The sequence below is a fragment of the Procambarus clarkii genome, chromosome 24 (genome assembly GCF_040958095.1).
Source record: "Procambarus clarkii isolate CNS0578487 chromosome 24, FALCON_Pclarkii_2.0, whole genome shotgun sequence".
NCBI classification, from domain to species: Eukaryota; Metazoa; Arthropoda; class Malacostraca; order Decapoda; family Cambaridae; genus Procambarus; species Procambarus clarkii.
In genome coordinates, this window is record NC_091173.1 from 22,850,790 (window position 1) to 22,874,496 (window position 23,707).

The 23,707-nt window shown below is 48.0% G+C and overlaps 1 protein-coding gene across 1 annotated transcript in view; it reads left to right on the forward strand.

The window, feature by feature from the left end:
• The window catches only part of obe (activating signal cointegrator 1 complex subunit obelus), a 565,443-nt gene that overhangs the window by 266,381 nt on the left and 275,355 nt on the right, over nucleotides 1-23,707 (forward strand). Inside the window, exons 25-26 of the mRNA XM_069330748.1 lie at nucleotides 227-452; nucleotides 20,005-20,146. Coding sequence (XP_069186849.1) covers nucleotides 227-452; nucleotides 20,005-20,146 — 368 coding nt within the window. The remainder of the gene's footprint in view (nucleotides 1-226; nucleotides 453-20,004; nucleotides 20,147-23,707) is intronic.

Genomic DNA, 23,707 nt, shown 5'->3' on the forward strand with positions numbered 1-23,707 from the left:
TGAAAAATTTATAATTATTATAATAATTACAAAAAATAGTAATACAGTAATAATAATAATAATGTCCAAATATTCTTAAGGTCCTTGTTGTTATTAACCTAAGCTACGAGACCGTGCCCTTAAATAACTAATAATTATTTCTTTGGTTATAGTTGATATGTTATTTTGAGGATATGACTGTTTTAAGTCATAATGTCATTCATTGTAACCAACAAAACTTTTGCAGAATTCGGTGCGTATTACTCGTGCTCTATTTGAAATTGTCCTTCATAAAAGTTGGCCATTGATGGCTGGTAGGCTGCTTACCATGGCCAAGATGTTAGAGCATCAGATGTGGCACTTTGAGAGTCCAATGAAGCAGTTTGCTCGCTTGACCCATGAGATCATTGGAAAAATTGAAGAAAAGCGCCTAACAATTGAAAAAATCAGAGATATGGACCACAGAGAAATAGGTATAGTATTGTATTTTGTTTTTAATGATTGGAAGAAAACAAGTGATTTTTTTTTAAATTCTGAGTTTGGTCACTCAGAATTTGATTTAGTCAACCCACACCAAAGAGACCCCTTTGGTGTGGGTTGAGCCAGAACCCACAATTATTGAATTATAATTCCAAAACTTGAATTACCCACCAGGCTCTGCTCAGCTGTATTCCCCATTATGACAAAGATCTTTAACTATTGTCTTGCTGTGTTTCAGAGTTATGTTCCCTGGCAATGTTTTTGAGAACCTACAGCTCCAGAGATGTCTTTTTCTAGAAGGACTTTCCTTGGTGGCTTGCCGAGCTTCCTCCAAGCCTAACTCATGTCACCAAGCTCTTATGAGACACAAGATTTCCTTGCCTCAATTAACCCATATGCTGCTAAGCATAAAGGGCTGCAAGGCAAAAAATATTCAAATTATGTAAAATTTACTTAAGAATGTTAAACAAATCTCCAACTTATTGGCTTCAGCATCATAAAAGTTTCATGAAAATATTTTCAGAAAGTGATTTTAGACGAATTTTCTGGGGGAGCCCCATCGGCTCCCCCAGAAAGGTAAGCATCCCAAAACAAACCACTATTCTGGTAAAAATTGCTACCAAAAGCCGAACTAGTGGACAGAACTCCCCAACAGAAAACGAGCAAACTAGTATGACATCACATGTCACCGCTCCTCTGTCTGCGCAGCTCCCCCCTCCTTGGGAGGGGGGAAGGGGGAGCCCCTGACCTCTCACGCCGGCTATCCACCCATCAGTTCTTCGGCTGATGCTAAAGGCACCGGTTGTGTGCTCCGGCTCCAGTGGTTGTTTCAGCACTGTGCATAGAGTGTGGTGTCTGTCTTCTAGGTGGTGCATGAGCCGAGAGCGAGTCTCCAGTGCTCGGGCTGCATGCGCTAGGGTTGCCTCCCCTAGGTGCCCTGTAAGTACTGCCCTTGCGGCTTGGGGGTTACCTTCCACAAGTTTCTTGGGTCCTGCTTCTGCTAGGCCGTCTACTTTTTGGTTTTCGGCCGCCCTTAGTGTGATGGGGGGGTTCTGTCTCCCTTGTTCGCCCTAGGATTAGGAGCAGTTTGCACTGGTGGGGCGTAGAGTGCTGCACAGCTTGTTTTCACCAATCATAACAGCTGGCTCTGTTCCGCCTGGGTACGCTGTCCTTTTGCGGGGTTTGTTTGTCTACCTGGTGGGGGGGGGGATGATCTGCCTTTGGTTCTTGGCCCCCTTTGTACTGGATTCTCTTCCTTCTTCCGGTGGTTCCCCCTTCTAGGTCCCCGTGTGTGTACACGTCCCGGGGGTTCAGTTCTAAGAGAGTTGTTTGGTAGACATGGGCGCCGGTTAGCAGTACCCTGCCTGGGATTACCTGAGCACGAGTCCTCTTATAGTAAACGCTCAGGACCCTGGGAAACCCCTAGGGGGAGCGGGGGCCCGATGGATATGGCCCCGGATTCCCCCCCTCACTTTGTGTGAGTTTGAAGGTTGCTCTGTCCCCTTGTCTCAGGGTGACACTCGCTGTTTTGCCTCCGTCAGCTGCCTGTGGGGTCGGTGACACCTTCGGCCTGGGGTCCTGCGAGTCTTGTTGCTTGTTGTAGCTCGGTTACCCAGTGTTCTGCTGACTAAGTGGGTGCAGGCAGCACGGGCATTGCACGTTAAGTTTCGGTGGCAATGCTCTAGGTTGTTTGCTCCCCGGAAGCCCCGAGGCTGCCCCGGTTTGGTTGGTGCTTGTTTGGTCAGGCCGGGGGTGCGTCGTGTTTTGTGTTCAGTTGCGGTCCTCTGCTGTTATTTGCGCGTTGTGGCTTCTGTGTCCTGGGCGCACTTTGGTTTGATCCAGAAACAACCCAAAGATTGTTCTTCCCTGTTCGCGGGAGAAGGTGTCCCGGGTCGTCCGCCGTGTTATTGCGGCTAGCCAGCCTTTGTTCTTTGCCCGTGCTTGTGGCGTTCACTGCTTTTGCTGCCGTCTTGGCAGCGTGTTCTTGCTGACTTCGGGCATGGGGATTTTTGGCGGTCATACAGAAGCCTGGCTGCTCATTGTCTCGTGTCGTTCCTGGGCTCGTTCGGGCCTGTGCCGCCTTGGGTTAGCGGTTGCAGCCAGTTGTCTCGCGTCTCGTTGAGGGATGCGTGGTGTTCGCCTCCCGGATCCGTCCCTTTGACCTTCCTCTGTGGGTAGTTATCTCCAGGAGCTGACGGTGCTCCCTCCAGAAAACCAGTGTTGAACGTAATGAAACGCCATTTTCTGGGTGAGACCCGGAGGCTCCCCGGCAACCCTCCCTCCCTCCCTCCGGTCGGCGGTTTTTCGCGTGTTTTGACATCCAGCCTCAGAACTGATGGGTGGATAGCTGGCGTGAGAGGTCTGGGGCTCCCCCTTCCCCCCAGCTGCGCAGACAGCGGTGCGGTGACGTGACGTGTGATGTCATACATGTTTACTTGTTTTCTGTTGGGGAGTTCTATCCACTAGTTTGGCTTTTGGTAGCAATTTTTACCAGAATAGGGGTTTGTTTTGGGATGCTTACCTTTCTGGATGTTTGACCCGGTCGATGGCAGACATAGAATGCTTCCAACCACACGGGGGTTTCTATAGGCCATTGCTCCCCTTGCCTCTCTGAGGGGGCCAGGTTCTGGCCGTGGTCCCCTATAGGCCCTAAGAACTCCATACACATGACTGATGCCAAAGTCTGACATTAGCATATCAGCCTGGTATAGCTCCGGGGAGCCTACGGGGCTCCCCCCAGAAAATGGCGTTTCATTACATTCAACGCTTGTTATTTAAAAAGAAGGTTTTGTTGATAAGGTGTATCCACCTTACCAACATCCCCCTTCCCCACCTGGGAGGGGGTTATGGGGGGGAGGGGTCCTAGACCTCCATTCCAGCTACTCTCCTCAGTTCTAGAGACTGTTGTGTTGGTGGCAGTCGATCGACTCCGGCTCCATTCTTTGAGCAGTGCTGCATAGCGGTGTTGTTTTTTGTGTTGATGGTGTGTGAGCCAGGAGTAACACAAGAGTACTGGAGCTGCATGCACCTAGGGCCACCTGCCCTAGGTGCCCTGTAATACTGCCTTTGCGGCTTAGGGTTCTCTTCCATGAGCCGTACAGGACACTACCTCGCGAGGTTCGATTGCTGCTCAGCAATTGCCCGTTCTTGGGGGTCATCTGGGGTGGTCCTGTTTGTCCTTGAGTAGGAGGTAGTTTCATCGCTGACAGGGGTGCGGGGTACTGTGCAGCTGTCTGATATACACATAGCAACTGGTTCTGTACTCCGGAGATATTTGTGCTTTTGCGGGTTTTTTCTTTTTTTGTTTTGTTTTGCTTGGTGGGGTTCTGCCTTGTGTGGTGGTAGGACCAGTTGTAGGAATTTGGTGGCCCTCCACTAGGTCCCCGTGCTTGCACATGTCGCAAGGGTTCAGCTTTTAGTTAGTTTACTTGGTAGCTTTGGGGGGTGTTACTTGATAGGAGATAGCTTAGGGGTGTTACCAGACTTGGGGGTGTTAGTCGCTTCGACTTTACTTCCATGCGCACCCCCTTGTCCTTCCCGTTCTGTTGTTCATCCTGGTCCCTCCCGTCCCTTCCGGCTCCGAAGCGTCTGAGGGCTTCTGGGTCAGGGCAGGGTTTAGTTGGCTTTGAGACTCGGGCCGTTTCGAGGGATGCCCCTTCCGGGGTGGCGACGAAGGCATTCAAGCCTGGTCCTCCGGCCAAAGCTTGTGGGTCTTAACCAGTGGGCCCCCTTTGTTCCTGCTTTTTCGGCTTCTGCTGCCTTTTCTTTTGAGGTGGAGGGTTTGGAGGATAGCTCAACCCTGGGTTCGCGTAATGGGGTTCCCAGGGCGAGGGAGGGATTGACTTGGGGTCCTTTGGCCCCATTGGACTCTGCTTGGATTTTTGTACCCTCTGAGCGGGGCTTGGTGTTACAAGGTGCGGTGTTCTCTTTTTCCCTGTCCTTGTACAAGTTGGATTTGGCCTCTACCCTTCCCTGGGTTTGGTTCTGTAATCCCATGGGTTCTTCAGTCCCGTCTTTCCGGAGGTTTTCGACCTCCCGCATCCCGCCGAATGTGGTGCGGGAGGCCATTGCGGCTTACCTCCTGTGCGACCCAGATTACGCCGTCATAATGGATCCATCTTCATTCGTGTATGGATCTTCTTGTCCCTACTGGGTTCTTTATGAGGTTCCGGAGTCGTCCTGGCTTGCTGACTGCCCGTTTTTATTGTTGGAGGCATGGCATTCGTTCTGTCAGTTCCCTCGCTTGAGTGGCATGAGGTTCATACAGTGGTCTGCGTAGCTAGTTTTCACCTATGACAGCAGCCGGCTCTGTTCCCTCTGGGTACGTTGTCCACTTGTGTGGTTTTCTTTTATATTTGTTTTTGCCTTGTAGGGGGGTCTTCCTTGTGTTCCCCCCCCCCTTATATTAGGGTTGTTTGTGTGGTGGCACCCCCTGTTTCGCCCTCACGGGTGGACACGTCCCGTGGGTTTAGCTTTAGCAGTTTACTTGGTAGTTTGGGGCGCCAGTTAGCAGTGCCCTGCCTGGGATAACCCTTAGCAGACCCAGTCTAGGGGCCCTAGGAAACCCCCTGGGGGCTCTCGGGTCCGATAGTGGAGACCCTTGCGTCCCCTCTCGCTTTGTGCGAGTTGAGGGTTGCTCTGTCCCTTTGTCTCAGGGTGACTCTCCTTGTTTTTGCCTCCGTCATGCTGCCTGTTGGGTTAGTGACACATTCAACCCTTGAGTCCTGCGAGCTTTGTTGCTTGTTCGTGACTCCATTCACCCAGTCTGCTGATGAATTCCTGTGGGTGCAGGCAGCTCGCGCGTTGCTGGGTAGGTTGATGCAACGCGCTCGGGTTTGTCGCCTCCCCGGACGCCCCGATGCTGCCCCGCTTGTGTAGGGACCCGAACTTGGGGGTTTTGGTAGCTTTGGCCTTGGTTCCTTCCATGTGTCGGGGTTCACCATAAGAGGGTGAGCAACAGTATACAAGATATCCTCTCAACGGTCGCACTATTAGCGATAACCGTTACTCACCCTAGCCCTGCGGGTCTTCACTCCATCCTCGCGGCGCCACTGTACGCCAGAAGAGTACCCCAGTCGATCCCCAACCGGCCTTAGTAGTTAGAGATGGGTGGAGACAGTTTGCTCTCTCCGCTGTGTGCCCGCCCCGACAAGGGCTCTACTACTAATTGCAAGGTCGCCAACTGGTGTTTCCTGTGTCCAGTAACACGGCAGTGGTTTGGTGAAATTGTGATAACAGCGGCAAGAACACACTCAATAGATCTGATATCAGGCAAGTATGTATCTATCACTCTCACCTTTGTAATAGTTAGGTAGCAGCAAGAATTATGGAGGGGTAATACAAACGAGAAGGAATTTTGTATTTTACTTAAAACTCAAGAGATCATATATCCATAGGCGAACAAGTACAAGCAGGAGTCGCTCTCTCTCTCCACATATAATTTGGGCACACTATATGGCAACACGCTCTCCCCCTCGCGTCAAATGTCAAAATCAGCTGAGCGATTCTCACCGCGCGAATGTTCGTTTATCTGTTTGTCTGGCGTGAGACGCCTGTTTCTTTAAATTCTCAACTATCACTGTATTAACACACAACACGATTACTGCTATAATGGCAATAGAACGCAGGTGATTCACTGCACTGATCTTGAGCTCAATCACACATTTCTATATTAATGAACATAATAATTCACTATCAGGGCGTAACACACTGTACTTCATATAATGATAACGAATGCTACAAGATATAATACTGGAGTTCTCAGTAATTCCTTTCGTAGGCGAATATTCAATTGATCACTGCACACATGAGAAATTATTCAACACACAAGCATGTATATATATAGATAAATCATAGATATCAATAATAGTAATAATATCAATACTGGGCACATAGCCTAACACAAATAACTGGTTCACTTTATATATATATATTCTCTGGCATAAGTTATACCATAAATGTCACATGAAAGAATTCATCAACTAACACAGCAAACTCTTCAATAATAACACAGGTGTATCCACACACCGCAAATATCCTGTGAGAGCTTTCTACAGCCCCACTTCTCACAACTGTGTCCTACCGTGACATTGGTGAGCCTTGCTCACGACATACAAAATACTCTGGCTAAATAATATAGCTGACTAAAGGGGAATTGGGAGGAAAACTAGAATCACCTACTTCCACCTATCCTCCAGTGAGAGTTGAGTTGTAGCTCCTGGTCCAGGCTCTCGCCTCGTGTAGGAAACGCCCCCACACACACCCTGTCGTGTCCTCCAGGAACCCAATCAATACTGGTTCCTTCTGTTCTGGACAGGTTGGGCTCCTTGTAGCCGTTTGGGCTCCTTGTATCCGTTTGGGCTCCTTGTAGCCGTTTGGGCTCATTGTAGCCGTTTGCGCTCCTTTGTCGCCGGTTGGGCTCCTTTGTCGCCGGTTGGGCTCCTTGTAGCCGGTTGGGCTACTTGTCGCCAGTTGGGCTGCTTGTCGCCGGTTGGGCTACTTCTCGCCTGGTTGGGCTACTTCTCGCCTGGTTGGGCTACTTCTCGCCTGGTTGGGCTACTTCTCGCCTTGTTGGGCTACTTTTCTTTCGCGTCCTGCGCATGCGCCGTGGGAGTTTGTTTTGGTTCTTGGCGGTGTGCACGCGTGTTGGTGTTCTGCATCCATTTTCTCTCGGGAAGGCTTCGCCTCTCGCTCTTTTCTTAATCCAATCCGTGCCCCATTGCTTTGGGGGTGTTCTGGAGTGGGGAAGTCACGAGGTTTTTCCCTGCATTCTAGGGTGGGGAGCCTCCTTCGCTGCTCCCCTCCTCCTCTCCAGCATGGGCACTCTGGCCGCCTCCAGCGGCTACGTACTCATAGGCTTGCGTCATGGCCCTTCAGCGCCTATGTTCTGCAGGTGAGTTGGTGCAGTTTAGCGTCTCCTTCGTCCTGACGCTGTTTTTGTTTTTGGAAGTAGGAATGGGTGTACATATGTACTGGAGTACGTGGACCGTACCACCCGAGGTGCCTACTGCAGGGCTATTAGCCCATACAGGGCAGCTCTTGTTCTCTCCACCTGATTCTTTCCTCGGTTCACGGGTGTCTGCGGGTGGCCTCCTGGCCCTTCCGAGGCGGCTCCTGCCTGTACTCCTCCTGCCCCTCTCCTATGTTTGTCTAACCTTGCTTGAGTTCGGGGCCCCGCTTCCACCTTGTTCCACGGTGCAACGGTGGGGGTGCCTGTTTGGTAGTACGTTTTTCTGTGTCGAGGGTGTTTTGTGCTCGTCTCCTTGTGCTTGCAGGATTGGGTTCTGGCTCTTTGGTTCCGCCTCTCCCCTGTCGTTCGCCTGATGAGCAGATTCTGTGCTTCATGGGCGCTCTCGTTTCTGCTCTTGGGGCTGTGTATGGGGTCAGCCCAAGTTGGGCTGCCTAATGTGTTCCTTCGATTGCCTGTTACACTGCACACGTTTCTTCTACCGTCCCTGTGGCTCAGTTGGGTGCTCGGTTTCCACCTGTGTCCCCTTGTGTGCCACTCGTGTTACGATTTATCTTTATCTTCTCTGTCGCTTCCTCGGGGAGTGTGGTGACGTTTTGCTGCGGTTTTGGTACTGCGGCTGCGTGTAGGGGTTGGTTGTGGCATTTTGTTCGGCCCTTCCGTGCTCCCTCTGGGGCCCTCCTTCCTTGCCGGTCTTGCTGTGCCGGGCCTGGTTTTTCCATGTTCCTTGGATTCTCTGTCCTGTCTTCGTTGTCCTCGCCTCATTGTGCTGGCTGGGGATGAGCTTGGGGTCTTCGTCTCGCCCCTCGCCTATCCTCCGGTTTCGGTTCAAGTTCCAGAGCCTAGTGGGCTTCCTTCCTTAGTGTTTTTCACGGCTGCCCCGGGGGGTTTTCTTGACGCTGGGGCTTTGGGGGGACAGCTCGGCCCCGGGGTCTGCAGGGTGGGTTCCCGGCGCTGGGGTGGGGCTAACGTGAGGGGCCTCAGGCCCCGTTGGTCCCCGCCGGGGTATTTCTACCCTTCTGGGCGGGGCTTGCAGTTTTGTGGTGTGGGGTTTTTCCATTCCCACTCTCCACACGTGCTTTGTGGGCGTCGGCCCCTCCCTGGGCTCGGTTTCCTTGTCCATTGTGCCTGTTGCTTCTGTCCTTTCGGTGGGTGCTTTTCTACGGTCTTTGCCCATTTTTTCCGGGACGGGCCTTCTCTGTCATGTCCCCCTCTTCTTGGGGTTTCTGCATGACTTTTGGTCTTGGGTGCGACAGGGTTTTTGTGGCTCTGTCCTTTGTGTTTGCTTCTTTTTGTTCTCGAAGGTTCGGGACGGTTTTGCTCCTTCCCGTTTTCTGGTACGTCTGTCATCGTTCAGTTGAGCTTCCCTCCGGTCCTTTTTAGGGCTTGTGGGTCCTATTCCAAGCAGCTTCTGGGTGTTTGGCCTTCTTGTTCTTTTGTTCATACCTCTTCTCTTAGCGCTGTTTCGGCGCTACTCATTTTCCTGGGGGCGATTTTGCTCCTCTTCATGAGTCTTTTTCGCTCTTGCCCTTCTGTGGGTTGTTGGTGCAGGGCGGCTCCTTATGCGGGTTCCTTCCCTGTCGGCTGCACTTGTGGCGGTGGACTTGCACGCTTGTGGCATTTTGATCCTGCGTTTTCTTTTCCCACTTGGGGCTGTCATAGGTTTGGCTTGCAGAGGATGTAGAGGCGCTTGAGGCCGTTCCTGGGTCTGGCATCTTGGTTTCTGCTGCTAGCTTTCAGTATCGATGTACCTTCAGCACTGTTTCGCAGGCTGTCTCGTGCGTTGTTTCACCTCCGGCCTGCTCATGCACTGTCTGTGCCGTTCTGGTCTTTGGACAGGGTGCTCTCCTGTTTTTCTTCTCCTTGGTTGTTGTGGCTTCTTCGGTTCAGGTTTGCTTTGCTTTGGCTCTCTTTTTATGTTGGCATTGGCCTCTGGGGATCGTGTGGCAGAGCTTCATGCTCTTCTCATGTGCAGTGATTTTTGACTCCTATGGTCATGGTCATAGGTTTCTTCGTCTGCAGCCTATGGTCATGGTCATAGGTTCCTTCGTCTGCAGCCGTTCTCCCTTTTTCTGGCGAATGATGTGCCTGCTTCTTTCCGGAGGGGTCCTTGGGTTGTTATCTCGACTTCGTTTTGAGGAGTGGTTCACTGACCACCTCCCGGGTATGTCCCCTTGTTTTCTTAGGTAGTTTTTGGTGAAGTAGCTCCGGGTAGCCGTAGGGGCTCCCCCCAGAAAACCAGCGTTGAATGTAATTAAACGCCATTTTCTGAGTGAGTCCCGGAGGCTCCCCGGCACCCTCCCGCCCTCTGGTCGGCGTTTTTTTCGCGGTTTTGATATCCAGCCTCAGAACTGGGGCGGGGATCGCCGGCGCGGGGGTCTGGGGCTCCCCCTTCCCCTTCCCGGGGAGGGGGGAGCTGCGCAGACATGCGGCGCGGCTCGTGTGACGTCATGCTTGTTAGTTCGTTTTCCTGGGGGAGTTCTGTCCACTCGTTTGTCGATTTTTGTTGTTCACCAGAATAGGGGTTTGTTTTGTGGCGCTTACCTTTCTGGGTGCCTGTCCCGGTCGATGGCAGATATAGAATGCTCCAAATCCCATGTGCATTTCTATGGGCCATTGCTCCCCGTGCCTCTCTGAGGGGGCCAGGTTCTGGCTCGTGGTCCCCGGTAGGCTTAGAACTCCCTTCACTTCGACTGATGCAAAATAGTTAGGGTATCCATATCAGCCATGGATAGCTCTGGGGAGCCTCTGGGACTCACCCAAAAAATGGTGTTTCATTACATTCAACGCTGGTTTTTTGTCCTTTGCTGTTTGCAGAGTCTGCGGTTGTGCAGTATTTGCAGGCAGCCTCTTCTAGTTGCCGCCCTATGTCGGAATTGTTGGTTCTCCAGAGGGCTCATTGGGGGTCTTCCCGGAAGGATCGTGCCAGGGCTCGGAGTTCCTCACGTCGCGGTAGGCCAGTGGTGCCAGTTTCGGAGCCGGCACAGCCTTCGGAACCGTCTTCGTCCGGTTGGTGCTGTACATGCTCTGTGCGGAGGTCGGGTTCTCGTAAGGGGCGATGGCCCTTACGCGGTTTGTCCCATTCATGGGGCGATGAAGGGAAGGCCACCTCTGTTTGCTCTTGCCTGGTTCCACGATTTGTGGGTCTTTCAGGTTGTTTCGTGCGGCCTGTGGCGGCATTAGGTGGCCCCTCCGACTTCGAGGGGTTCAGGGTTGGTGGGGCAGACCTCTTCTCCGGCGCTCTGTCGCGTCATCTTGGAGTGGGTTTGCTTGGTCTTGGTCGAAACGACTTCTTCCCTCCAGTGGACTTCCCGCCTGTTTACGGTTCCAAAACGGGACTGCGCGGACCTCAGGTTTATTCTGGACTTGTCCCATCTGAACCGTGGGTTTATTAACCCTCCTTTCGGATGACTACTCTTCCCCAGGTCCGTTTTCTCTTGGGGCCAGGTACTTGGATTATGTCCCTGGACCTCAAGAATGAGTATTGGCACATCCCGATTCATCTGGGGTTCAGGGAAGGGCTCTGTTTTGTTGTGGGGCGTATTGGTTACCGCTTCGTTGCATTTGGAACCTCGCGTTTTAACACACCTTACCTGGGTCATGGTGGCCCGCCAGCATTTGTTAGGGGTTCGGATTCTGGCCTACCTTGACTACTGGCTGGTGTTGGCTCCCAGTCAGTCCGTGTGTCTGCTCGCCAGGGACTTGGTTCCTTCTCAGCTCACTGGGTTTGGGTTCCTGGTGAACTGGAGGATGTCCCATCTGCTTCCCTCTCAGGTTCGGTCTTGGCTGGGTTTTGTGTGGGATGCTCGGACCGCTTCCTTGTCTCTCCCTCCAGAGGCTTTGCTTCGGCTGCAGTCCCGCCTTCGCATGTTTCTGGGGGGCTCCTGGGTCATGCAGTTGTTGCTCGAGGGTTTGTGCCGGGGGCCTGAACTTTGCCATGATGGTCTAACCGCCAGGTCAGGTTTGGCTTCATCGGCTGTTCTGGTTCTTACGGGGACGTCTCTCTCGCGATCGCTGGGTTCGGCCTACGGTGGCTATGCGCCGGTTGCTGCATCACCAGCTTCCTCTTTGGGTATTTTGGGGTTTAGTGCCTTGGCGCCTTCCCGAGCCGTCACTCAATGTGTTCACAGACGCGTCGTCTCTGGGCTAGGGCTTTTTCACCAGTGCTCACCAGGTTGGCCAGAGGCAGTGGGGTCCATCCCTATGTTGGGCTCACAGCACGATACAGAATTTCGCAGCAGTGTGGATGACGCTTCGGAGGGTGCGGGTCTCATCCCCAGAGCTATCCATATCAGCCTGGATAGCTCCACCCAGAAAAAATTGCGAGCACTTGATTTTATGCGCACAGGGGAAATGTCACAATAAATTTGGTGCATCACACTGGTTAATTAAATGGTACAATATTGTGTAATAAATAGAATGGTGCAATATTTTATTCGGTTTTATTTTTTATGTTAAATGTTTCTCATTGAACTTAAGAGAGATATACACATTTATGGGTAGAGAGATATACACATTTATGGGTAGCAGCATCTCATCAACCTCTTATGGTAATTGTTAGCTACGTACGCTTGTGATTCTCGTGTGAGGTGTACTCCGTGTGGAGATATGTTCTCACTGAGTGGTCGTGCAGTAAAGTGAATATAAGTAGTTCCCAGCCGTACCCTTTTCCTGACACGGCAATTTATATTATTGGCTGTACGTGTGTAAAACTCAGAACTCCATTTTGCACCCGCAAGATAACGTAAGCTTTTAAGGGTTGATAGATGTTAATCTTCTTGTTTGAGGAGCTGTTCACTTGAGACAGTTAAGCAAGTCCCAGCTGTGTCTGGGTACAAGTGACAGGATGAACAACCCAGCGGATTTTCTTCTTATTTGGGAGTGTTGTACATGCTGCTTTGGCGGTATGTCCACTCGCAAGATGAGTGACGCTGTCCAATAAACTCGCCCCTCGGGGCAAAAATTAAAAAATTTTTTTAAAATAACTCAGAACTAACACCCCAACAATTTGTTTCTGGTGGTTTGAGTGGCTCTATTAGAGTAAACACAAGAGTTGAATTGCTTGCTTTGAAGGAGTTAATTATACTGGTGAGGTTGTTCATAATGTCAGTCAGGTTACATGATGGGTGTATATCATTGCCACCTAGGTATATTATTGTTAAATGATGAGACCAATCTAGAGCTGTAGTTAATATTGTATTATTGTATCAAAATACTGTATGGGCATTAGCTCCTGGTGCCTGTATATTCTTACTTTAACTTGTGGTATAGTAGCAAACTCTCTGGTTACTTGACTATGGCTCACGATTTCTGCCTTGAACATCAGGTTTAATTATATTTAATGGCAGCTGTAGTCTCGGTCACTCAATACTATCGCTATCCCGGCAGGCGACCCGCATCGCACCGGAAGGTAGGCCGAGCTTTGCCGCTGAGCACACAACCCAGTGTCAGACTCTTTCACTTACAATGTTTATGCTTAATAATAAGACTAAGCAAAAATTTATGTACTGTATGAATTAATAATAAAACTAAGCAAAAATTTACGTATGAGGTTACCTTACCTTGAGGTTACCTAGAGGTGATTTCAAGGCTTAGGGACCCTGCCGCCCGGTCGTTTTTTGAGGCCCGGTTGTCGACCAGGCCTCATTGTTGCTGGACTGGTCAACCACGTTGTTGGACGCGGCTGCTCGCAGCCTGACGTATGAGTCACAGCCTGGTTGATCAGGTATCCTTTGGAGGTGCTTATCAATTTCTCTCTTGAACACTATGAGGGGTCGGCCAGTTATACCCCTTATGTGTAGTGGAAGCGTGTTGAACAGTCTCGGGCCTCTGATGTTACTAGAGTTCTCTCTCAGAGTACCTGTTGCACCTCTGCTTTTCAATGGGGGTATTCTGCACATCCTGCCATGCCTTCTGGTCTCATGTGATGTTATTTCTGTGTGCAGGTTTGGGACCAGCCCCTCTAATATTTTCCATGTGTAAATTATTATGTATCTCTCCCGCCTGCACTCAAGAGAATACAGATTTAGGTTCTTTAGTCGGTCTAAATAGTTTGGATGTTTTACTGAGTGAATTCTAGCAATATAGGATCTCTGCACGCTCTCCAGGTCAGCAATTTCTCCAGCTTTGAAAGGGGCTGTCATTGTGCAGCAGTATTCCACTCTAGAGAGCACTAGCATCTTGAAAAATATCATTATTGGTATAGCATCTCTAGTGCGAAAGGTTCTTGTTTTCCAACCTGTCATTTTTCTCGCAGTTGTGATGGCTACTTTATTGTATTCTTTAAATGTAAGGTCTTCCAACATGAATACACCCAAATCCTTTCCATTGCCTTTTCGTTCCATGTTATGATTTGACTGCATTTTGTACGTGGTTTCTGTTGTTATACTTTCACTTTTTCCATAGCGCGTGAGCTGGAACTTATCTTCGTTAAACACCATATTATTTTCTGTAGGCCATAGAAAGACCTGATTTACGTCTGACTGAAGGTTTGCCGTATCCTCTATGTTGTCTACTCTCATAAAAATCCTGGTGTTATCTGCAAAGGATGATACAGTACTATAGGTTGTGTCCTTGTCTATGTCCGATATGAGGATGAGAAAAAGTACTGGAGCAAGCACAGTACCCTGGGGGACTGAGCTCTTCACGGTTGATGGGCTGGATTTGATTTTGTGGATTATTACACATTGGGTTCTATTAGTCAGGAAATTGTAGACCAATCTGCCTATTTTTCTGGTAATTTTATTTTAACGCATTTTATGTGCAATAACGCCATGGTCTTATTTGTTGAAGGCTTTTGCAAAATCTGTGTTAATTACATCAGAGTTTTGTTTGTCTTCCATGGCATCTAGTGGCATGTCATAGTGGTCCAGCAACTGTGATAGGCAAGAGCGCCCTGTTCTAAAACCATGTTGTCCGGGGGTTATGGAGATGCTGTGATTCCGTGTATTTTGTGATCTTACTTTTTAGCACTCTCAAAGATTTTTATGATGTGTGATGTTAGTGCTATCTGTCTGAAATTTTTTGCCTCTGCCTTATTTTGTCCTTTATGGAGTGGTGCTATCTCTACTGCGTTTAGTATGTCAGGGATAATGCCAGTATCTAGGCTTTGTCTCCAAAGAATGTGAATGGCCTGCGATAGTGGTTTTATACATTTCTTGATGAATATAGAGTTCCAAGAATCAGGGCCTGGTGCAGAGACCTTGATTATCTATGGCTTCTTCAAAATCCAGTGGGGCTTCTTCTTGTGGTTATCTTGAGATGATTTCGGGGCTTTAGTGTCCCCGCGGCCCATTTTGGGGTTTAGTGGGGTCCCCCGGTCCTCGACCAGGCCTCCACCCCCAGGAAGCAGCCCATGACAGCTGACTAACACCCAGGTACCTATTTTACTGCTAGGTAACAGGGGCATAGGGTGAAAGAAACTCTGCGTATTGTTTCTCGCCGGTGCCCGTGCTTGAACCCGGGACCACAGGATCTCAAGTCCAGTGTGCTGTCCGCTCGGCCAACCAGCTCCTTATAGGGGATAGAGTGACATCTGATATATGATTTGAAGTTGGTATCATATCCATGAAAAATTCATTTGGGTTATAAATCTTTGGTATGTTTAGTGACTCGCTGAAAACAGAGTCGTACTGATTCCTCAGTATTTCGCTCATTTCTTTGTTGTCATCTGTGAAAGTTCCATCTCCCTTTCGCAGGTGCTCGATACTAGATGTGGTTTTTTATTTTTATTTTGCATAGGAGAAAAAATATTTTGGATTTCTCTCTTATTTCACTTGCTTATTTCACTTTTCTCTTATGCCTTTTGCTCTTTTTGCCTCTCCTGGGTTTTGTATGAAATCTCCTCCATCGGAAATCGGAACTGGTTTTGAAGGTCTATTCCCCATGCTTGTCAGAACTTCAGTTAAGTTGTGATCTGAGTAACAGGTATTTGTAATCATTATGTTCCTGATCAATTCATCATTATTAGTGAAAATGAGGTCCAGCATGTTCTCCTTCCTAGTTGGTTCTACTATTTGCTGGTTTAAGTCAAATCTGTCGCATATCCGCAGCAGGTCATTTGCATGTGACTGTTCATTTAGGCTACTTCCCGGAATTCTCTCTGGTACAACTGTATTAGCTAGGTTCTTCCATTACAGGTGCCATAGGTTGAAGTCCCCGAGCAGGATGATGTTTGGGGCTGGATTTGTGAGGTTTTCTTAGCAGTGTTCTATTTTCATTAGTTGGTCTTTAAACTGCTGATGATTTGCCTTCGGTGACTTATATACAAGGACAATAACTACATTTAAGATCTCTATTTTGATTATCAGCACTCCCACCATATCATTTGTGGTGCTTAGCAGCTCTGTGCAGATGAGTGTGTCCTTGATGTAGAGGCTGACCCCACCCTGTAGCCTGTGTTTCCTGTCACATCTGAAAAGATTGTACTCTGAGATCCATATTTCACCATCATGGTAGTCCTTGGTGTGAGTTTCCATTAGGGCTGCAAACACTGCATTTGCCTGATGTGGGAGGCCATCTATGAAGTGCACTTTGTTACATTTGCATGTTTTTATACCCCTGAATGTTAGCAAATAAAAAATGTTATGTTTTTGGAAGTGCTGGATGCTTTACTTGGTGTTAATATCTGAGGCTCTGGCTTTGAGGTCCTGAGACCGCTGAGGCTCTGATGACGCCGTTTGCATCATCAGGGACTCTGCGTGTATTGTTTTAATGACACTGAGAGAGTCGTTAGGGAGCGAAAATGTTACATTAATAATTCTGTGTATTCTGCTGATTGAGGTTGGCTGAGTTAGGCTACCAATGGTTATATAGCAGTTTACTTTTAGCTGCTATATTTGTAAACATCTCTATATTAATTGTAGTGGTTATTATGTTGATCATAAACATGATCTAGGTACGAAGGACCATAAACATGGTCTGAGAACCAGCGTATGTTTTAGTTTGATGAACTACGTGTTTATTCTAGTTGATTTGGTTCATTGAGGACCATAAACATGTTGGGAATTTTCCCAGCAGGTATTTATTTATTTATTATTAAATTATTACTTTATTAAACTTTAATTTATTATTATTAGTTAACAATGGATTTTATATTTAAAAGTGAATTGTATTTAATTAATTTATCCTGCTAGGTGTTTTCCTGCTTACAAGTTTCGGGGGTAGGGTTATGTATGTAGCCTATCTATCAATAAATCAATGAATAATAATAGGTTACTAAAGGTTAATCTGCTGCTAAATGGATTTGTAAAATGGTAACAGTATCTTAGCTAATAAGTCAATATAGCCTAATAATAGGCACTAGGCATCCTTCAGTCACATGTTTGGGACCTCGCTGGGCGAGGCCCCAATAATGAATGTCTCGTGTTGCCTCAGGTAAGATTCATGTTAATTTCTTCCTCCCTTGAACTGTATCTGCCGAGTATTTAATAAGTAGTAACCTGCCACTACTATACACAGCATATATCAGGGAAGAGATTTATATTATAGAACGAAAGCTTACTCGTTCTGTGTTTTTTGCATGCATCATAACCGGACTAGAAGATATACAGAACACCACTTGGTTTCCGATCTCCTTGGGGATGAGACCCGTCGGTTATTGAGTAAGTTTGTAAACGAGAAATGGAGGAAAATGGAGAGAAAAAATCGATAGGTTCATAACATAAATGCGACAGTATTTTGTTTGCACTCACCAATAAGAGAAGTCCTGATCCACTTTTTCCTCAGGAGAGGCAGGACCAAAGAGCCAGAGCTCTACCCTGTAAGCACAACTAGGTAAGTACAACTATGAGTACACCCTTCACTGCTGCTCTCCCTCCCCCCAGGTGGCTAGCTTAGTAGATTGCCAGCCAGAGAATCTCCATCTAATACAATAAAGCATTCATGAAACAAGTATTTGTATAACTTTTTATTATCCTAATAATATTACTAAACAAAATCTTTAACCAAAAATATATATGATTATGTACACCCAGAATTTAACACTTTCGCGCACCACGCCCGCCACCCCTCAACAATGCATAGTGGGTCCCAGCGTTTCACGGGAGTGCGCGTTAGTTCTGAAAAGTGTATACTCTCTTCAACTTTGTCACCTCAATTCTTGTCCTACGAGATTAAGTTTGGTATCATTGTGTTCGCAATAGAATTCTCTACAGCACTAAATGCATATAAACTCCAAAAGCCCGGCTAATTACCCGCAGCAAACAGAGAAAGTGTGAACAAGTTACCCAGGAGCGAGCAAAAGTGATAAAATGTGTTCACTCTTTTCACTCTGGTCACCTCAATTTTCGTCCTAGGTCTTTCATTTTGGTATCAATGGGTTCGCAACAGAATTCTCTAGAGGAATATTAGCATATAAAATAAAAAACCTGGTCACGCTCCACCTGCCGACGAGTTGAAGACGGGCCGCGCGTTAGCCGCGCGTGAGCGCCCAGACGCCTTCCAGCTACACTCCCAATTCCTGCCCACAAATGTTTAGTATTTTTACCGGTTGCTAATCTCAATTTTCGTGTTACAGCGCTCATTTAGGTATGAAATTGTTCCTAATAGAATGCTTTAGATGGATATGTGCATATAAGGGTCAATTGAAGAACAATATTGCCAGTACAATACGCGAAAGTATGAACAAAAAAAAAATATACAAAATAATACAACTTTTTGTACTTACCACTTCAGTGTTGTGTGTTGAACATGACATGGGTTGAACATTTGTTCAATATATTATATATTGAACAAATATATTATATATTGAACAAATATATTATATATTGAACACCAGTCCCCAAAAAATCAGATAAAAACCTGATTTTTGGCAATTATTTTAGTAAACGACGCAGCATTGCGTCGTTACCAAGATTACCGACTAAAAATATGACGCAATGCTGCGTCGTTACCAGACGAAAGTTTTAAGAAACAAATCTGGCTAACAGGGCCAAGTGTGATAGGCTTATCGGAGTGAGCCCGTCCCTCCACCAACACACCTCCCGAACCCACCCCCATCATCCCATATATCTATGGGATGGCATATATCCCTCTGCTTCAAGGTCACATAGTTCAACTCAACATCCATCCTCCCTCCCTCCCTCCCTCCCTCCCTCTCAGCCTGCCTTTCCCTCCCTCCATGCCGACCTCTCTCCCTAATTTTCCCTCCTCCCTCACTACTTCCCTCCCTTCCTGGCAGCCTCCTAGCATCTCTCCCTCCCTCCTTCCCCCCTCCCTCTTTCATTAATTCTCCCCCTCTCTCACATACTGCCTCCCACCTAAGCTCCCCCACCCACCCACCAGTCAGCCATCACTGATGCAATGCGTGCATTTGGAGCCGACATTGTGCACAGATGTTCCTTGATTGTGCAGATATGTAAACCAAAGTCTCAGAATGAACACTCCAGCCTTATGACATAAAAAAAATTGGAACAATAGGCCGTGAATTTGTGACGTCACAGGGTAGAAGCCACTCTAGAGTGGTGGCACCCGACATGGTCAGTAAGCAAACTAGACTATCTTCCACCCATCCACTGACCACCACGGGCCGGTGCGACGCTTGGCGGACCACTTTTTCACCCGAACTTGGTTCATGTAGGGTAACCCCAACCCCGGCCGGCGCAAGGCTTGATGGACCGCTTCCTACCTGAACTTTGTTCGCGTAGCGTGACTCCCCAACCTCAATCGGGAAACTGGAACTTTCGGATAACTCAAGTTCACAAACCATATGGTCCTCTGTACAATAATAAAGGTCATTAAATTTATATATTCTATTAGTAGACCGGGTACAATACTTCCCAAGGGAGCAAAATTGTGGGTTGAGTGGAGCTCTGTGATTTCTATGTCACGAAATTCACGAGAAGTGTGGATGATCCATGCATGTGTTGACTGGTGATGCTATATCTATGTGTTGGCATCTGCCTGGTCAAGTTCACAACAATGGCATAGCGTCCCCTTCCCGACGCGGTCCTGGACTTGTCTAGGACCGCGGTTCTGAATTTGTCACAAATTTTGACTTAGGGAAGTAGACATTGGGTTTGATTATGTTTTAATAAATCCAGTCCTGGTGAATATGTTTTATATCATCTTTAGTTCCCAGGCTGGTGTTTTAAAGATATGTGCTATGTAAATAAATATTTTGGTGATGTGGCTTGCCCCCCATTCTCTCGGGGAAGCCACTGAAACCCATTTTCTTCTAATGAAGTTAGTAGTTAGTAATGTTAGTATGTTCCTAACATAACCGTTTTGACTTGGTATGTTAATTGTTAGTAATTTATTGTTGAAATTTCTGATATATATGATCTTGAGGTTATCTTGAGATGATTTTGGGGCTTAGTGTCCGCTTAGCTGTTCACTCAGCTGTCAGACGCCCCTGTGTAGGATTTCTCGCCGCAGTCCCTTCATTCTATTTTTCCATGAGCTGCCACTGCTGGGGCCTATGCATATACAAATACGTCTCTCTCACACAACTTACACTCAATCCAACAGTCTAATCAGGAGTCATTAGGATCTTGCAAAGTGTATTGTTAAGAAAATTGCTTTTCATACACCAGTACTATATACTTATGGCTGTATTGTTACATTTTTCTTTATGTTAGGCAAGTTACTCCGCCATGAGAAGATGGGTAAAGAGGTAAAGGCAGCAGCTTGGCAATTTCCCCTGCTCCTCCTTGAATCAGTCATCCAGCCAATCACCAGAACTGTACTCAGAGTCAAGCTCAGCATCACTCCAGAATTCACGTGAGTGGAATGTATATTCGAATATAATATTCACTGTTGTAATGATCATGGTTATTTTATAATACAGTACTTGTACTAGATAGTGTACTGGTAATAGGCCTACTTATTCATTTTCTTGAAGTGTAAATTGCCCAAGGCTTATTTTACCCTGGTTTGAATTTGATGCATGCATGTAATAGTTGTTTGGAGAGTGTAAAGGAGAGGGATGTAGAGGTGTTACACACACTGTATTCAAGTGTATGAGAGGAGGATGTTGAGAGTGAATGTGAACAACAGTGATGTTTGGGTGGTGAAGAGAGACATAACTGATGTGGGAAATATGAATGGGGAAATGTTGGAAGTGATCTTTTAGCTGAAATACCTAGAATTTGTGATTTCTATGAAATATTTATGCAATCTTAGTTGAGAGTAAGGTCTGTCAAGAAAGCAAAGTGGATAATGCAATAAAGTCTTTGGTAAAGAAAAGCAAGATGGTAAAAGATGCAGCCAAAGTCTACACGGAGGAGTTGAGATGCCAAATGTTATCTGTGATTGAGAGACAATCAAAAGTCAAGGGTTATTGCAGTACAAATGGACAGTCTGAGAAATATGTGGTGTTAGGAGAATATATATTATAGAAAAGGAAAATACTATGGAGATGTGTGGAGTGCAAGAGTCAGTTATTATAATAGCAAATTGAGGACTGCATACATAGATGATTTGGGCATGTTGAATACATGGATGATGGTAGACTGGTGAAGAGAATTTATTAAAGTGAATTTGGGGGTGGGAGATGATGAAAGCTGAGAATGTGGGTGGGCATAGTGTGTGGGGGTGTGGGGCAGCTGAGAAGGTGGGTGGGCATAGTGTGTACGGGTGTGGGGCAGCTGAGAAGGTGGGTGGGCATGGTGTGTGGGGGGGGTGTGGGACAGCTGAGAAGGTGGGTGGGCATGGTGTGTACGGGTGTGGGGCAGCTGAGAAGGTGGGTGGGCATAGTGTGTACGGGTGTGGGGCAGCTGAGAAGGTGGGTGGGCATGGTGTGTACGGGTGTGGGGCAGCTGAGAAAGTGGGTGGGCGTGGTGTGTGGGGGGTGTGGGACAGCTGAGAAGGTGGGTGGGCATGGTGTGTACGGGTGTGGGGCAGCTGAGAAGGTGGGTGTGCATGGTGTGTGGGGGTGTGGGGCAGCTGAGAAGGTGGGTGGGCATAGTGTGTGGGGCAGCTGAGAAGGTGGGTGTGCATGGTGTGTACGGGTGTGGGGCAGCTGAGAAGGTGGGTGGGCATGGTGTGTACGGGTGTGGGGCAGCTGAGAAGGTGGGTGTGCATGGTGTGTGGGGGTGTGGGGCAGCTGAGAAGGTGGGTGGGCATAGTGTGTGGGGGTGTGGGGCAGCTGAGAAGGTGGGTGTGCATGGTGTGTGTGTGTGGGGTGTGGAGAAGGTGAGAGTGAGTGTTACCAAGGCACCACCAGCAGCACCTAAATCAGCAGATAGCTCCTCTGCACAAGGGAGACCAATTACATTTACATCACACACAATAAAAGTTTCTGTGGGGAGCCTCAGAAGCTCCCTGAAGCTATCCAAACTTTCATGTGCCATAATAGTTTGGTGTCATCAGTCCTGGGAGTTCTGCGGTCTACCCTTGTGCCCCATGATGTGAGGAATTATGCAGCCCTCGCTACAGTGTTTGGTAACATGTCGTGGGTCGACATTCAAGCACAGGGTTTTTGAAAGTCGAACAGAGTCCTGTCTTTCAGATTTCTTGTTAACCTTCCAGGATCTGTCTAGCCTTGTGTCTCTTTGGGGTGGGCACTTATCATTTCCTTTTCCTCAAGTCTTTTTCTCGCATTGAGACATGTGGTGATGCCACCTCCCGGGTAAGTTACTGGTTTTTCTTCTCTGTGGGTAGTTAGCTTCAGGGAGCCGACGGGGCTTCCCCCAGAAAGCCAGTATTGAATGTAATAAAATTACCTTTTCTGGAGGGTGTCCCCAGAGGCTCCTTGACACCCTCCCACATGCCAGTTGCTGGTTCCCATCAAGTTTCAAACTGAAGGGGTGGGTGGTGGGGCTGCCTGAGCCGGCTCGCCCTCCCCCCCTTATCAGGAAGATAAGTGGGGGTTCCTGTACCTCTTTACCCCGGATCAGCTGTTGCTCCAGGTCCTGACTCGCTTGAAGACTTACCAGGGGAGAGTTGTCCTTTTGGCCCCATGGTGGCCGGCCCAGCCATGGTTTCAGGCGCTGCTTGTTTGGTGTCTGAACCCGGAGGTTTCCCACGGCTCCGCCACTTCCAGCAGATCGGTCCAGTGTGTCAGGTGGCTGGTTTGATCTCCTCCTCGAGTCTTCGCGTATGGTATTTTTGACTCGAGTTTATCATCATCTCTATGGTGATCAGGTGGCTTCCTTGTTAGTGTCCCACCGGCGGGCTTTGTCTCGGCGGCAGTATGAAGTTTCCTGGCGGTCCTTCCGGTTCATCTTACGTCTTCATCGTTGTACTTCGCTTTCGGTTAGGGTGGTGTTGTCCTTTCGCTCTTGGTTGTTCCAGGACCGTCTCCTTATGCCTAACACTGTCGCTTCGTATAGTGTGTGCAACCCGTTCTCGCAAATTTAATAAGTCAGTATTGACTTATTAGTTGCGTGCATAGGTGACATACTAAACATAATAGTTTCCCTTGAAAAGCTTCATAGAAAACACCGACCTTACCTAACCTACTTAGTATGTTAAAATAAGCATCTTATAGCTTCGTAATTACAATTGTTACTTAACCTATTATAGGTATAGGTTAGGTAATAATTGTAATTACGAAGCAATAAGATGCTTATCTTAACATACTAAGTAGGTTAGGTAAGGTCGGTGTTTTCTATGAAGCTTTTCAAGGGAAACTATTATGTTAAGTATGTCACCTATGCACATATTTAATAAGTCAATATTGACTTATTAAATTTGCGAGAACGGGTTGGTGTGGTACTGGCGGAGCCACTTCAGCTTGCTTTCGGTATTGATGTTACGTCTCCTCCGCCTGAGCCGTCCTGGTCTTTGGACAGAATGCTTTCTTTTCTTTCTTCCCCTTGGTTTGTTGTGGCCCCTTCGGTTCCGGATTGTTTTTTGAAGGCTCTTTTCCCGTTGGCATTAGCCTCTGGGGGTTGGGTTGGTGAACTTCATGCTCTCCTCCGGCGCAGGGGTTTCTGCTCTTTCGGTCAGGGCGATCGGTTTGTTCATCTGCAGCCTTTTCCTTTTCTGGCGAAGAATGAAACTGCTGCTTTCCGGAGGGGTCCCTGGGTTGTTGATGCTTGGTTGGTTCGGCCACCGGGGGTGCATCATGTTTTGTGTCCGGTTGCAGCTCTCTGCCATTATTTGCTCGCAACGGCTTCTGTGTCCGTGGATGCGCTTTGGGTTGATGCTGTTTCCCTTCTTCCCTGTTCGCGGGTTCGGGTCTCCCAGGTCGTCCGCAGGGTTATTAAGGCTAGCCAGCCTGAGGTCTATCCCTGTGCCCATGACGTTCGCAAGTTCACAATTCTTGCCACCATCTTTGGCAATATGTCTTGGGCTGACATTCGGGCGCAGGGATTTTGGCGGTTAAACAGGATCCTG